General features: G+C 39.3%; 1 protein-coding gene across 1 annotated transcript in view; it reads left to right on the forward strand.

Moving 5' to 3' along the window:
• The first annotated feature begins 3,039 nt into the window (after positions 1–3,039).
• LAMA3 (laminin subunit alpha 3) overlaps positions 3,040–15,891 on the forward strand; it is a 258,555-nt gene continuing 245,703 nt past the window's right edge. Inside the window, exon 1 of the mRNA XM_023647570.2 lies at positions 3,040–3,881. Within this exon, the coding sequence (XP_023503338.2) occupies positions 3,603–3,881 (279 nt within the window). The 5' untranslated portion in view covers positions 3,040–3,602. The remainder of the gene's footprint in view (positions 3,882–15,891) is intronic.

Below are 15,891 nucleotides of genomic sequence, written 5' to 3' on the forward strand. Positions count from 1 at the left end.
ATTCACTTCTGTATATGGCTGAGTGATATCCCATTGTATGGAAATAACACATTTTGGGCATCTACTCTTCAGTTGGTGAACATTGGGTTGTTTTCACTTTTTGACCATTATGAACACTGCTATGAACATTATTGTACAAGTTTTTATGTGGACATATGTGTTCAATTCTTTTGAGTATATACTTAGGATTGCAACTGCTGGGTCACATGGTAACATTATGTTTACAACTTTTGAGGAATTACCAAAGTATTTTCCAAAGTATCTGCTTCATGCTGCATTTTCCCACCAGCAATGTATAGGGGTTCTAATTTCTCCATATCCATACCAACACTTGTTATTCTCTTTTTGATTATAGCCATCCTAGTGGGTGTGAAGTGGTATGTCATTGTGGTTTCGATTAGCATTTCTTTGATGACTAATGATGTTGAGCATCTTTCCACGTGCTTATTGGCCATTTTTATGTTTTCTTTGAAGAAATGTCTATTCAAATCCTTTTTCATCATTTAATTGTCTTTTTTTTTTTAATGGTAGAGTTGTAGAGTCCTTTATTCTGGATAAGACTCTCTTATTAGATATTTGATTTGCAAATATTTTTTCCCATTTTGGGGGTTGTCTTTTCACTGTTTTGATGGTACCCTTTGAAGAGTAAAAGCTTTTAAATTTGATGAGGATCAATTTATTTTTTCTTTTGTTGTGTGTGCTTTTGATTTCATATCTAAGAAACCATTGCCTAATCCAATGCCACAAATATTTACTCCTATGTTTTTGTCTAAGAGTTTTATAATGTTAGCTCCTATATTTAGATCTTTGATTCATTTTGAGTTAATTTTTGTATATAGTGTGAGGTAGGCATCCAAATTGATTTGTTTGCTTGTGAGTATTCAGTTGTCCTTGCACTATTTATTGAAAAGATTACTGTTTCCCCATCGAATGGTCTTGGCACCATTCAAAATGGTGAAAATCAAGTGACCATAAACATAAGGGTTTATTTCTGGACTCCCAATTCTGTTTCATTGATCTATATGTTTATCCTTATGCCAATACCACACTGTCTTGATTACCATAGCTTTATATTAAGTTTTGAAATTGGAAAGGGTGAGTTTTCCAACTTTGTTCTTTTTTAGGATTGTTTTGGCTATTCTGGGTCCCATGAATTTTAGGATCAACTTGTCAATTTCTGCAAAAAAAAATCATCTGAGATTTTGATAGTGATTGCATTGAATCTGTAGATTGTTTTGGGGAATATTGTCATTTTAGCAATATTGTCTCCCAATCCATGAACATGGGATACTTTTCCATTTATTTAGATCTTCTTTAATTTCTTTGAAAGATGTTTTGTAGTTTTTATTGTACGAGTCTTGCTCTTCTTTTAAATAATAATTTATTAAATAAATAAATTTATCCCTAATACTTTTATTCTTCTTGGTTCTAATGTAAATGGTTCTAATGTTAATTTCATTCTTGGATTGTTCATTGCTAGTGTTTAGAAATACAATTGGGTTTTATATACATATATTATTTTATATCTTTTTTCCATTAAAATATTGTGAACATCTTTCAATTTCAGAAAATATACTTCTATAACATCATTTTAATGACCTTGTAATATTTCACTATGTGGCTATACCACAATTTATTTAACCAGCTTCTTATTATTCACTATGTGGATATACCACAATTTATTTAACCAGCTTCTTATTATTTAACCAGATATTTAGGTTCTTTTAAACTTAAAAACAAATTTATAAATAACTCTGATAAGTACTTGCCATTAAGTCTTTGCAAACTTCCCTGATTATTTGCTAGATATAAATCTCCACAAGGAGAATTGTTGGGTAAAATACATGCACATTGGAGTCATTTGCTAAGCACTCCTGAAAAGTTATAAGGTTTTCACTTCAGCCAAGGGTGTGATCCTTGCTTCCCTTAATTCTCTTCAACTTTCAGTTTTGTCATTTAAAAAAATCTTTTCCAGTTTGACAGGTGAAAGATGAGTCTCGTTGGTGTTTGCTTGCATTTCAATTCCCAGGAAGGTCAAACATTTTTTTCATATGCTTCTTAGCTTAAAATTTTTTTCCGTGAATTGAATTAGGTTTCTTTGCCTTGAGTGCTCAACTTTTCCAAATTGTTTTGTAAAAGCAGTTTATATTGGTCATAATATCATGTCATTTGGGGTATGAATTTTATCCTCCCTCATTTGTTTTCTACTTATCCTCCCTCATATTGTTTTCTCAGATAAACGGAGTGATATTGAATAAATTACTCCAGCAGTCACGCTAGCCACCCTTGGCCTGGCTGAGATTTGGTCTTCTATGCAGGACACCCCACCAAAACAGAGCCCCTCATATGCCCTCTGAACAATTAGAGGAGGCTGTCATTGCTGCCAGCCAGGAAGGACAGGACAGAAGTGCCCAGAGGAAGCTGGACTGGAGCTTTGAAGGATGGAGAAGGAAAAAAGAAGGAGGGTGTGAGAGGGCTTCTTGAGCAAAGATTGAGATGGGGATAAAACCCGTACGCTTTAAGGAAGAGAGAACTGACCAGTACATCTATTAAACGCTGGGATGCATTGCAGAGGGAAGGAAGTGTGTCTATTTAATCTTCTGTTTGTTCTTCAAAAATAAAAAGAGGAAAGGAATTTGTGAGCATAACACCAAAAGGAGAAGCCGTAAAGACTGATAAGTTGACTACACAAAAACTAAAAGTTTGTACAGCAAAAAGCACCATAACTAAACAAAAATGGAAAACAAATGGAGGATAAAATTTATACCATAAAAGACATGACATTAATGAATAATATATAAATTGCTTTTATAAAACAATTTTGAGAAGCTGGGTACTCAGGGCTAAGAAACCTAATACAATCCACAGACAAAAAATAAATTTAAAATTTAGCAGATTGGGCATCTAAAAGATTTCCTCCAGGCTACCTTTCCAGCTTGGCAAACTGCAACATGCGCTATTGGCTGTCTTTTACATGCGTGCGTTCCGCCACTGCCAATGCCCCGTGAGCTCCTTTGATCGCAGGCTCAGCATGTGGCTGCAGTGCCATAGATATCGTTGGCGCACAGTGTTTGAGAATTGACGCGACTTGTTTTTTAACGTTTGGGACTTGTCTGGGCGATCACAATGTCTTTGACGTAAGTTCTGAAGGCAGTGGCAGTTTCCTCTGCTGTCGCACTCAAATTCACTGCAAGCCTCCTTCCCCCTTATCCGAGGTCCAGAGCTGGCTTTTGTGACTGGTCTGAGACCGTAAGTATCTGGAGAGGTGAAGGATCTGATTTCTGCCCTGGCCGTGGGAAGGTGGGGCGGTCCCGCCCCCCGAAGTCGCTAGAGTGGGAGCCGGGGAACGCCTTTTCGCCTTCCCCGCCCACGAAGTTTGCTGCGCCCTGGCAGAGACGACATCTGCTGGCCCGAGGCTGGGCGCTGTCAGTTCCTGGTCCGGCGGGTGCCCGCTCCAGCCGCTGCAGGTTCCAGAACAGAAAAGCCGCCTCCACGCCGCAGATCCGCCGCCGCCCACACCCGAGGCTGCGCCCGCTGGTCGCGTGACGAGCCTGCCGCCAGGACCGCGGTGCCCCGCAGGCAGGAGGACCGTGCACGGCTGGATGGCGGCGGCAGCGCGGGCTCGGGGCTGGGCACCACGGCGGGTCCTGCTGCTGCTGCTGCTGCTGCTGCTGCCCGCCGTGTGCGCGGCTGCCCGGGAATCCCCGGCCGCGGCCCGGCTCAGCCTGCACCCGCCCTACTTCAACCTGGCCGAGGCAGCGAAGATTTGGGCCACTGCCACCTGCGGAGAGCGGGAGCCCGGCGGCGCGCGGCCCCGGCCCGAGCTCTACTGCAAGTTGGTGGGGGGGCCCACCGCCCCGGGCAGCGGTCACACCATCCAGGTAATGTTCCCCGGAGAGAGAGAAAGGCGGCGGGGGGCGAGGGGCGGGCTCCCTCCCCGCGCGTGCCAGCAACCCGGGGCGAAGGGATTGGGCCCTTTTCCCACGCGCACTGGGGACCCAGGCGAAGGAAGGGCTTCCCCAACCCCCGCGCGAGCCGGCGAGGTGGGCGCGGTGCCCCAGGAGTGACAGATCCTGTGGAAGCACCGCCCTTGCCACGCGCCGCCAGAGGCAGGGATGGCTAAAGCACGCGAGGTGAGGGAAGGCTGAGGTTGAGTTTGGACGAGCAGAGGAGAAAGTCCGAAGCTGCGCTCTAGGGGGATGCCTGGAACTGTGGTCCCGTCAGGCCTCCGTCACCCAGGTAGTCCGCCTCCTTCCAGACCCTTCCTTTCGAGGCCATTCTTCTTCCAGACCTTATTCGGAGAAGTTGGCAGCAGTTGGCTTCCGTGGTGTATTTTAAGAGAGAACTTCTAGGTTATAGCAGTAGTGTCACTCTGATGTCACCGAAAATATGCACTTCACCCCACTGCCTGAAGTGCCATCATTCAGTCACTTGAGGCGAATGAGACTTGAAGTGGACAGAGGTAGAGTTGGCGCTCAGAGTCCATCAGAAGTTCTTATCGCGAACACCTAGCGTAAATGACGGTGTCGCTGGTGCTTAATCAGCATCTGTAGGTGTGGCAGATCTTAACACGCGATTCTCACAACCGAGCTGGGAACTGGATCAGGCTAGCAGGTGAAGAAACGTGCCTGGGTCGTAAAGTAGGGCAGCTGGATTTGAACCCAGCCCTGACTCCAAATCCTCTTTACACTAAGTCGTGATTGCCTCCCTCCCTCTCTTGGGAAGTATTGCTGAGGAACAGAAAAGAATTGCGGGAAGAGAGAGTAATTTTGGAGCTTGGGCTCCAAAAGCCACAGATTATCATTAAGAATCTAGGTCAGTGTTTCAGAAGCTCTTTTGACTCTGCACTTCCATAAATGACAAGTTGTTGAACATGCAATGCCAATATATGCTTATTTATTTAAATTATATGCATGTATTATGTTAATATATTGTGTGTACTATAAAACATGCAAAATATAAAATAATGATAAAAATACTTTTAATTGCCTTTATTAACTGCCCCAAGTAATTTTGCTTTCTCTAAATATTTTATTTTTGACTGTGTATAACTATTTGTAAATATACAAATACACAAATGTAATTATGTGTATAATTATTTTCACAAGTTTAGTTTAACCCTTATGGCAATTCAAAGTTGACTTTACATTAGTACTTGAATTTAGTGGTTGTTATAGCTGAAAACATACCTCAAAAAATACATAGATTCAAATGGAAGAACTTCAATGACTACTGAGTTCCAGAACCGGCCGTGTAATTTACAGTCTATTGCAAAATGAAAATGTGGAGCCCTTTGTTCAAAAATTATGTATTCAAAATGCTGATAACAGAGCATTGAACTGAGCGAGGGGCCTTTCCAAGCGTGGGGCCCTGTGTGACTGCACAGATCTCATGCAGTCTGAGTTTACTAAATCATGGTACTCATATTTCTGCCCCATCCTTCAATTATTCTGAAATTTTTTTAAAGTAGAAACTTGGCCAGTAACTGTTCATTTTTCAAGTGGCATTCAGTACTTCCTGGTAGGAAGGCATTGTGTTTTAAACAATAGATTCAAAACACACTGCAAGTCTTCTTTTGGAAAATATTAAAATGTGTTACAAAATTGTTTCCATGTTTTTAAAATGTGCAAATATGAGAACTTTTAGAGTAACACAGTTCTATCTTTTCAGCAACAAAAGAGGAAACATTTCCAAATATCTGTTTTTCAAAACGCTCTTTATAAAACATAACATTTCTTTAGAATGGTATTTACTTTTTTACACATTGTTAAAACACCACCTTTGCTTTGATGGAACAGAGTAAGTACCTCTATTGTTGGGTAAATATCTATCAGGTAGTATGTTACTGGCAGCCACTTGTCATCCCAGAAAAAGTCAGCACATTTGAAATTTTTGTGAAAAGAAAGTGTAACTCATCTTTAAATTTGAAAGGTCTTTTAAGTACTTTACCATGAGATAACCAGTGAACCTTTGTGGTCAAAAGAGTTTCTTGGTGACTCCCCATTTCAGTACAAGGTTGTAACTATTCTGCTGTGTAGGAGACTAGAATCCACATGTCCACTTAACCAGGCACATGTAAGCTTCGACGTGTCCTCATAAGATGATAGCGTCCTCTTCCCTTGGACAGACGCTCAGGACCATTGGTGCCCTGTGACTGGCTGACTTGTGAACTGGGTGAAGGCCCCTAAGCAATCTGTATATTAAATATTGGTAAAACTGAATTTCTTCATTTTTAAGTAAAATAAACAAGTGTTAGTATTCCCTTCTTGCACCCCACTGGATTTCCTGGCACACCAAACTTTGGAGAGAACTGTTCCAATTATGGCGAGAGTAAATGCAAGGAGAAAGAAGGTGTCAAGGAAATTTTCAACTGTCTGCTTTGCCCCAAATTTGCCTGGGAACGGGCCAACCCTCCTTCTCTTCCAGTGGTCTTGTTGTTGATTGCTCATAGGTTGACACTAATGTTTTGGACGTCCAGAAAAGTCACTTTTCCTGTTCTGATTGATTTGCCACAATTGATCGTTAAACCTGGGTTCACAGTCCTGTGTAGAGTAGGAAGTAGCTTTCTGATGTCACTCAGCAGACTGCATTTCTAGGCCGGGGTGTAGCCTCAGAAAAAGAACACTATCTGGTGTTATGCCATATTCTTCCCTAAAAATAAGGGGTGAACAAAAGCTCTGCTAAGTAGTGTTTTTTGCTTTCAGTTGAGGGCTTGAGAAGATGCACGGATTGCTGATGTGAGAGGTTCTAACCCAAGGAGGAGAGCAGTGTGTCAGAGACCAGAAGGGGCCAGGATACTAGATACTCCCTCTAGCCCAGTCTTGGCAGCAGCTGGTACAGACCTGCCTTTCAGAACGGTGATGAGTGATGGCAGATGGGAGAAGGGAAGAGAGATTATGATTAATCAGTTGGTTGTACCTAAGTGATAATTGTCTTGAATCTGCTCATGCACAGCTTAAGATGGGAAATAGAGAAGAGTTAACTAAAACAGTTCTATTTCTGTAAACCTTCTAAAAATAGATCTATGGGGCCAGCCAGGGTTTAGAATTTCAGGCCAAAAGAATTTTACAAAAAATGTAAAAAATGAATAAAAGTCATGTCTTACAATGAATTCTGTTTATGGTCCTGATTCTGTAATAACAATGCTGATACTTGAGTGGTAGCATGTGTCAACAGGCAGGATATTTTAAAAGTCTGAATTTTGTGTGTTGTGTGAAAAATGTTCATTGTGGTTTCTCTGGACTTAGGATTCATTAAATAAGATTTTGGATATTTGTTACTGTTCAGCCATTAAGTTTTTGGTGTTTTGAGAGCTCTGAGATTCAGGGATCCTGACTGTAGTTCACAGCTGTCTCCCCACTGCTCAGCACAAAGCCTGGAGCAGTATAGGTGTTCAGAAAATGCTGAATGGAAGGATGGTAGAGTGAAGATACAGCTGAAGACTGTAAAGAAGTTAAGGTAAAGAGTAGACAAGAAAAATATGCCAATTACTTCTATTCTGCTGAAAAGTAATTACAACCGAAATATGTCACACTTTGCGCTTTAATTTTAAAAGTTTACTTATGAAATCTAAAGAGATTATTATTTACTGACATCTGATAGAGATGATGATAAAATAGAAGTGGAAGGCTGTGTGGAAAATATAACCTTGTGTTAGGTTTAGCTTGGCATAAACAGGATACTCACAAGGAATGAAATGCACATATTTACCAAACATATGATCTTAATTTTGTTCATTGACAGTTAAACACATCTTGTGTATGTTTCTTTGTTACCCTTTGGTTTATGCACAGGAATGTGTATCTAACCTGAATGATATAGGTAGAGAAGCACACACACATGAATTATCGCTAAGAGTGAGAGTGTTTGTCCCAAAGCAGTCTCAGTTGTGTGTTTGTGTAACTTGGACTAATGGCCCTCCACAGGAAACTCCACTTCATTAAGCCTCGGTTTATAGAACCATTGTGTTTGTTAACTTCAACAAGGGCCTTTTCCTGTGTGAAACTGGTGTAAACATCTTGAGCAAGGGCTGAGAAATCTAAGACAATTTACTATGTCTACCGATATATTTGTAACAGTTATTAATGATGAGTTATTTTGAGACTTCAGACAAATGACTACCGTCAGCAATTTAAGGATGAATAATTTTTTTAAAAAAAAGGATTTTGCTAATAGTTGTTCTGTGTTCGTGGGCACTAACCAAAGTTTAGCAATGAAAGTTTATGTATAAATCATTTGAAGAAGATAAATGTGTTTTCCTTTAGAGAGCCAAGTTCTCTTACCGGCAAAGAAGCGTGGTTCCACACGCCAGAACCTCAGCAATTTAAACGAGTTGCTCAACAAATCACAGATTGCTAAAGCTCACAGACCTTCCCGGTCCCTGGTGAATAGCTGGAACTGGGAATGTTTAATCTTTGAATTGCAAGATTCTACTTCACGCTCTGAATTACTTGTGCCATTGAGAGTGTGTAATCTAAGAAAAAGAAATCTACAGTCTTCGAGAAAGGAGAGGACAAAAGGGTATTGATTTCAGCCCCTTACAAGAAAACTGTATCTAAACCATTACAAAAAGATGGCGTTAGTGCACCTATGAATGTGAAAATTACGTTTTCTTCATATCTTTTACCAAAACTAGATTGAAGCATGAGAGTCATTTTTAACAGCTTTTTGAGGCATAATTTAAATCCCATAACATGCATCCATTGTAAATGTGAATTCAATAATTTTTAGTAGATTTATAGAGTTGAGCAACTTTCACTAGAATCCAGTTTTAGAACATTGCCATCAGCCCCAAAAGTTCTCGTGTGCCTGTGTACTCAATTTGTGCACCTATCTCCACTAGTTTGATTTCTGTCTCTAAAGATATGCCTTTTCTGGAAATTTCTTATAAATGGAATCATACAACATGTGGTCTTTTGTGTCTGAGTGAGTTCTTTCACTTAGCATGATGACTTTGGGGTTCGTTCATTCATATTGTTGCATGATTTAGTAGTTTGTTTCTTTTTATTGCAGAAAATAGTATTCCGTTGTATGGCTTTACCTCATTTTCTTTATCTGTTCACTAATTGATGGACATTTTCGCTGTTTCTAGGTCTTCACTAATATAAGTAATACCGGTATGAGCATTCACAAACAAATCTTTGTGTGGGCATAAGTTTTCGGTTTTCTTGGGTAGATTCCTAGGAGTGGAATGGCTACATGGTATAGCAAGTGTATGTTTACATTTTTGAGAAACAGCCTGTTATTGAAATGGGGTGTTGATATCTCTGATTATTATTATAGGACTATTTCTCCCTTAAATTTTGTCAATTTTTGCTTCATGTATATTTGAGGCTCTTTGGTGCAGATATATTTAAATTGTTAAATCTTTTTGATGGATTGGCCTGTCTATCAATGTGTGATGTCCATCTTTATCTTTTGTAACAAATTTTGACTTAAAGTTTATTTTTTCTGATATTAGTATAGCCAGCTCACCTCTCTTTTGGTTACTATTTACATGGAATACCATTTTCTATCCTTACACTTTCAATTTATTTGTGTCTTTCAATATAAAGTGAGTCTCTTGTGGACATCATATATTTGAATCATGGTTGCTTTTTGAAAATCTCTTCTGCCAATCTCTGCCTTTTAATTGATAAGTCTAATCCATTTACATTTAAAGTGATTAGTGATACAGAAGGACTTATTTCTGCCCTTTTGCTGTTTGTTTTCTATATCTTATATTTTTTTAGTTCTTCAGTTCCTCCATTACTACCTTCTTTATGTTTAATTTCTTTTTATAATGTACCATTTTGACTTCCCCCTAATTTCCTTTTCTGTATATTTTTTAGTTATTTTCTTAGTGATTACTCTGGGAATTACAATTAACATCCTAAATTTATAACAGTCCAGTTTGAGTTGATATCAACGTAGCTTCAATAGCATCCAAAACTCTGCTCCTATACAGGTCTTTCCCTCCTCTTTATGACGTTATTGTCACAAATTATATCTTTACACACTGTTGCCCATCAACATAAATATGTAATTAGTGTTCTATGCATTTGTCTTTTAAATAATATAGAAAAAATGAGTTACAAACATAGTAATGCTGGCTTTTCTATTTATGTACTTATCTGTACTGATATTCTTTATTTCTTCATATGACTGTCTAGTGTCCTTTCATTTCAGGTCAAAGGACTCCCTTTAGCATTTCTTATAGGGTAGGACTACTAGCAACAAACGCCTTCAATTTTTTTTCTTTTTTGAGGACAATCAGCCCTGAGCTAACTACTGCTAATCCTCCTCTTTTTGCTGAGGAAGATTGGCCCTGAGCTAACATCCATGCTCATCTTCCTCTCTTTTTTTTAATACGTGGAATGCCTACCACAGCATGGCTTTTGCCAAGGAGTGCCATATCTGCACCTGGGATCCAAACCAGCGAACCCCGGGCTGCCGAGAAGTGGAATGTGCGAACTTAACCACTGAGCCACTGGCCCGGCCCCCCTCAATTTTTGTTTATTTGGAAATATCCTAATTTTTTCATCATTTTTGAAGGATAATTTTACCAGATATAGAAGTCTTGACTGACAGCTTTTTTTCTTTCAGCACTTTGAATATCTCATCTCACAGCCTTCTGGTGTCCATGGTTTACAATGAAAAATAAGCCTCATCTTATTGAGGATCCCTTGTATGTGATGAATTGCTTCTCTCTTGCTGCCTGCAAGATTTTCTCTTTATCTTTTGACAGTTTGATTATAATCTGTCTTTGTGTGGATCTCTTTGACTTTATCCTACTTGGAGTTTGTTAAGTTTCTTGGATTTGTAGATTCATGTATTTCATCAAATTTGGGAAGTTTTGACCATTATTTCTTCAAATATCTTTTCTGCCTCTGTCTCTCTTCTCTCTTTCTGGAACTCCCATAAGGTGTATGTTAGTCCATTGTATAGTTTTCCACAGGTCGTGGGCTTTGCTTATTTTTCTTCATTCTCTTTTCTTTCTTATCCTCAGGCTGGATCATTTCAGTCAACTTTTATCTTCAAGTTTGCTGATTGTAGTTTGTTGTAGGTTTTAGAATAGATTCCAGAGTTCTGAAAAAGTTCATCCGGGCAGTTTTTGCAAGATTAATGATTGCTTGAGTGCAGCAAGAGATCCTTTAAGCTCCTTCCTCTGCCATTTTTGGTGCTATCCCCACATCTTTTTTTTTTTTAGTGCTTCCTTACTTTCTGGTACCAGAAGATGTTCCAGAGTCATTTTTTATTTTCTTTGGTCCAGCCTTGGAACTAACTATTTTTCCAAGGAGCTCTGTTTTTTTTATAATTGAGTGTGGTGTTTAGAAATCAAGATCTGGGTATGAGGTGTGCTGGTGCATCATTGCTTCTAGACCTTTTCAGTGGACAGAGCTAGGAAATATATGTATATCTACTAAAACCTATATATACACACATCTACATTAGAAATGCACCTGATTTTTGCATATTGATCTTGTATCCTATGGCCTTGCTGTAGTTTTTTTATACACTCTTTAAGATTTTCTACATACACGATTATGTTCTTTCTTTCTTGTCAATCTGTACGTCTTTAATTTATTTTTATTTTAACTCATTCATTCATTCACAAAAACTTATTAAGTGGCTCTTACATGCCAGGCACCATGCTAGTTGCTGAGGATGCAAAGATGATCCAAACATAATCTTTCTGTAGATGACCAGCCTTTTTATGGCCTAATTTCTTGAAAGAGCAGGGAAACTCCAATGAGGGAAAATATAATATCACCTCATTGTATATATTATCAAATTACTCTCACTTAGAGGTGAAGAAGTCTGGCTCTACAATCACGTAGACCTGAGTTTAAATTCTAACTCTGCCAGCTCTCTGACTTTGGAAAATTGCATAATCTCAATTTCCCCATATACAAAACAAGATTAGTAATAGTGTCTATCTCACAGGTTTATTGGGAGGATAAAAAGCACTTAGTATATTTCTTGATGCACAGTTAGTGCTCAATAAATGTGTTTTTTAAAATTTTTTATTGAGTTAATGATAAATTACAATCTTGTGAAATTTCAGTTGTATATTATTGTCTGTCAGTCATGTTGTAGATGCAACCCTTCACCCTTTGTGCCCACCCCCTCTTTCCCCTGGTAGCCACTAATCTGTTCTCTTTGTCCACAGGTTTAAATTCCTCATATGAGTGGAGTCATACAGAGATTGTCCTTCTCTATCTGGCTTATTTCACTTAACGTAATTCCCTCAAGGTCCATCCATGTTGTTGCAAATGGGACGATTTTGTTCTTTTTTATGGCTGAGTAGTATTCCATTGTATATATATATATATATATATATATATATATATATATATATATGCACCACATCTTCTTTATCCAATCATCTGTTGATGGGCACTTAGATTGCATCCATGTCTTGGCTATTGTAGATAATGCTGCAATAAACATTGGGGTGCATAGGATTTTTGGAATTGCTGACTTCAAGCTCTGTGGATAGATACCCAGTAGTGGAATAGCTGGATCATATGGTAGTTCTATTTTTAATTTCTTGAGGAATCTCCATACTATTTTCCATAGTGGCTGCACCAGTTTTCATTCCCACCAGCAGTGTATGAGCATGCTAAGAGCACCTCCTTCATAAACTGTTGTGACAATTAAGATGTCAGTATGTGTAAAGTGCTTTAGAGCAGTGACAAATATCAGTAAGTGTTATATAAGTACATGTGAAATTAATACCCTGCACCAAACAGGGGAGCCTAGCAACCAGGGAGGCTGTTCTCCCCGCTCACCATTCTGTCCCCGTATTTGGTGTCACTCCTGTATACAGTACGTGCAGGATATGGTGCAACTTGAAAGTAAAGGAAAATTACTTCTTTTCCCCTCTTCTCACAGTTAAGATGTCTACAGACAATCTAATTAAAACCCATATTTCTTTCTAGCTAATATTCATTTATTTATTCCAGATGTATTTTCTGAGCATCTAGGCTGGGATTTCTCCACAACCTCTCCAACATTTGTTACTATTTGTTTTAGTTATTTTTGTCATTCTAATGGGTGTAAGGTGATATCTTAGTGTAGCTTTGATTTGCATTTCCCTGATGATCAGCAGTGATGAACATCTTTTCATGTGCCTATTGGCCATCTGTGAATCTTCTTTGGAGAAATGTCTGTTCATGTCTCCTGCCCATTTTTTGATCAGGTTGTTTAATTTTTTGTTGTTGAGTTGTGTGAGTTCTTTATATATTATGGATATTAAGCCTTTGTTGGATGTATTACTTGCAAATATTTTTTACCAGTTAGTGGGTTGTTTTTTTGTTTCAATCCTGTTTTCCCTTGCCTTGAAGAAGCTCTTTAGTCTGATGAAGTCCCATTTGTTTATTCTTTCTATTGTTTCCCTTGTCTGGGAAGACATGGTGTCCGAAAAGATCCTTTTAATTCAATAAATGTGTTTTTAATGGAGTGACAAAATTCTTAATTAGGAATTCTAAAGTGGTAAGCTACAAAAATGATTTGTCACAATAATCATTTAAAAGTTTTGAGTAAAAACTTCTTTTAATAGTGAAATGTACAGTGCAATATGTACTGAACATATTTGACATGCTAAATAATCCACAGGCATAAAGAGTTCTATAGCCTTCTATATAATAGCAGTGTTAAATATTTTGGTATTGTGTTAATAACCAGTTTATATATTATTTGTTTATGTGGGGACACATTTTTTATTAGCTAAAGTAACATTTTGAGGGGGAATATTAGTTAGTTTTTAGAGGTTAATTTTGGTGGCAAGAATACATTCTTCCAGATCATAGATTTATTTCTAGTTGTGATTTAGGCTTTCCTGAAACCTGTGTTAACTCTTGCTCAACATTCTAGAACCATTTGCCTGGTGAGGAAAAGATTGTTAAATGGTACTTCAGTGGTCTTAGTCAATGGAACTGCTGAGGATTGTGCTGTATACACAGGCTTCTGGCCAAGAGACAAGTGGGGCCTGAAATCCAGCCCAGGCAAGGCTGTATCTACTCAGAGGCAGGGAGCCTTTTTCTGCTTCACAAAAGTGAGCTGTTTGCTTGAGCTAGCAGGGCCTTGATTAGATCCCTCATGCCAACAGGGTGGAACCTACCCTGGGGAAAAGCAACTCACTGAGTCCCATGTGTCTTGCCAGTTTGTCAATGTCATAAGCGTATTGTCTTTCCTCCGTGATTTTCCCATCCTAGATGCTCGGAAAATACATCTGGAATAAATAAATGAATATTAGCTAGAAAGAAATATGGGTTTTAATTAGATTGTCTGTTGTCTGTAGACATCTTAACTGTGAGAAGTGGGGAAAAGAAGTAATTTTCCTTTACTTTCAAGTTGCACCATATCCTGCACATACTGTATACAGGAGTGACACCAAATACGGGGACAGAATGGTGAGCGGGGAGAACAGCCTCCCTGGTTGCTAGGCTCCCCTGTTTGGTGCAGGGTATTAATTTCACATGTACTTATATAACACTTACTGATATTTGGCTCTGTTCTAAAGGACCTTACACATACTGACATCTTAATTGTCACAACAGTTTATGAAGGAGGTGCTCTTCGCATGCTTATTTTACAGACGAGGAAACTGAAGCACAGAGAGGTTAAGTAATTTGTTCAAGATCACACAGCTAGTCTGTGGTAAAGCCAGGTACTCTGGCTGCAGAGTTCATGCACTTACCCACTATGCTATGCTGCCACTGCCGAGCCAACTACCCCTCCCTCAGAATTCCAGCCAAACTTTGCACCACCTTGCTAATTCCATTCATCACCTTGGAGTCATTTATTTTCATGTCTGCATTAGACACCTTATTAGATCATGAGCTCCTTGAGGGTGGGACCACATTTTACTGCTTATGTCTGTCTCTCCTGTGGTAGCTTGTCGTAGACACTTCATAGAGACTTTTTGAAGAAATGTTCAAAGGGCAACACCATCACAGAATTTTCCTAAAAGAGTAATACCCTGATGCAAGTGAAATACCTGACCAAAAAATACCTGAATTTCAACAACCTGCCTTTGGAAGACAGGTGTGGCCCTGATGTGAACTTCAACATAGAAGTGTGTGATGCACTGGCTAAGATAAATCTGAGGTCTGGGCCACCAAAAGCTGGAAGAGGCCAGGAAGGATCCTCCCTCTACAGATTTCAGAGGGAGCGTGGTCCTGCTGACACCTTGATTTCAGACTTCTAGCTTCCAGAACTGTGAGACAATAGATTTCTGTTGTCAGTTACCCAGTTCGTGGTACTTTGTTACGGCAGCCCTGTGAGACTAAAACAGTAACTTTCTTGGACTGTTTGGTCTGCCGTAATAAAGTGCCATAGACTGGATGGCTTATAAATAATGGAAATTTATTTCCCACAGTTCTGGAGGCTGGGAAATCCAAGGTAAAGGTGTGGGCAGATACAGCGTCTGACGAGAACCCACTTCCTGTTCACAGATGGCTGTCTTTTCTCTGTGTCCTCACATGGTGGAAGGAGTGCGGGATCTCTCTGGGGCTTCTTTTATAAGGGCACTAATCCCATTCATGTAGGTGGAGCCCTCATCCTAATACCACATCTTGGGGGTTAGGTCTCAATATGTGAATTGGGGGACGGACACAAATATTTAGTCCTTAGCAGTAACTTTAGCTTTAAATCAGATAACCAGTCTCTCGGTCAGTCAGCAGTATTTACTGACCATTCAGTGAGTGAGTGTTGTCTGTGTATGGGAGGGTGGAACACGGGGGCACTGCCTGAGGCTCTCTGAGTGACCCTTGGGTCTCTGCTTTTGAGGCTTTGCAATCTGATAACTCAAAATGTAGTCCCTAAACAAAATGAGGAGAGCTCTCTGATGAGCAAATATTGAGGGATCACCCACAGTAAGAGTCATCTTTAAATATGAAGAGCATA

This window comes from Equus caballus, chromosome 8, assembly GCF_041296265.1.
Source record: "Equus caballus isolate H_3958 breed thoroughbred chromosome 8, TB-T2T, whole genome shotgun sequence".
Taxonomy (NCBI): Eukaryota; Metazoa; Chordata; class Mammalia; order Perissodactyla; family Equidae; genus Equus; species Equus caballus.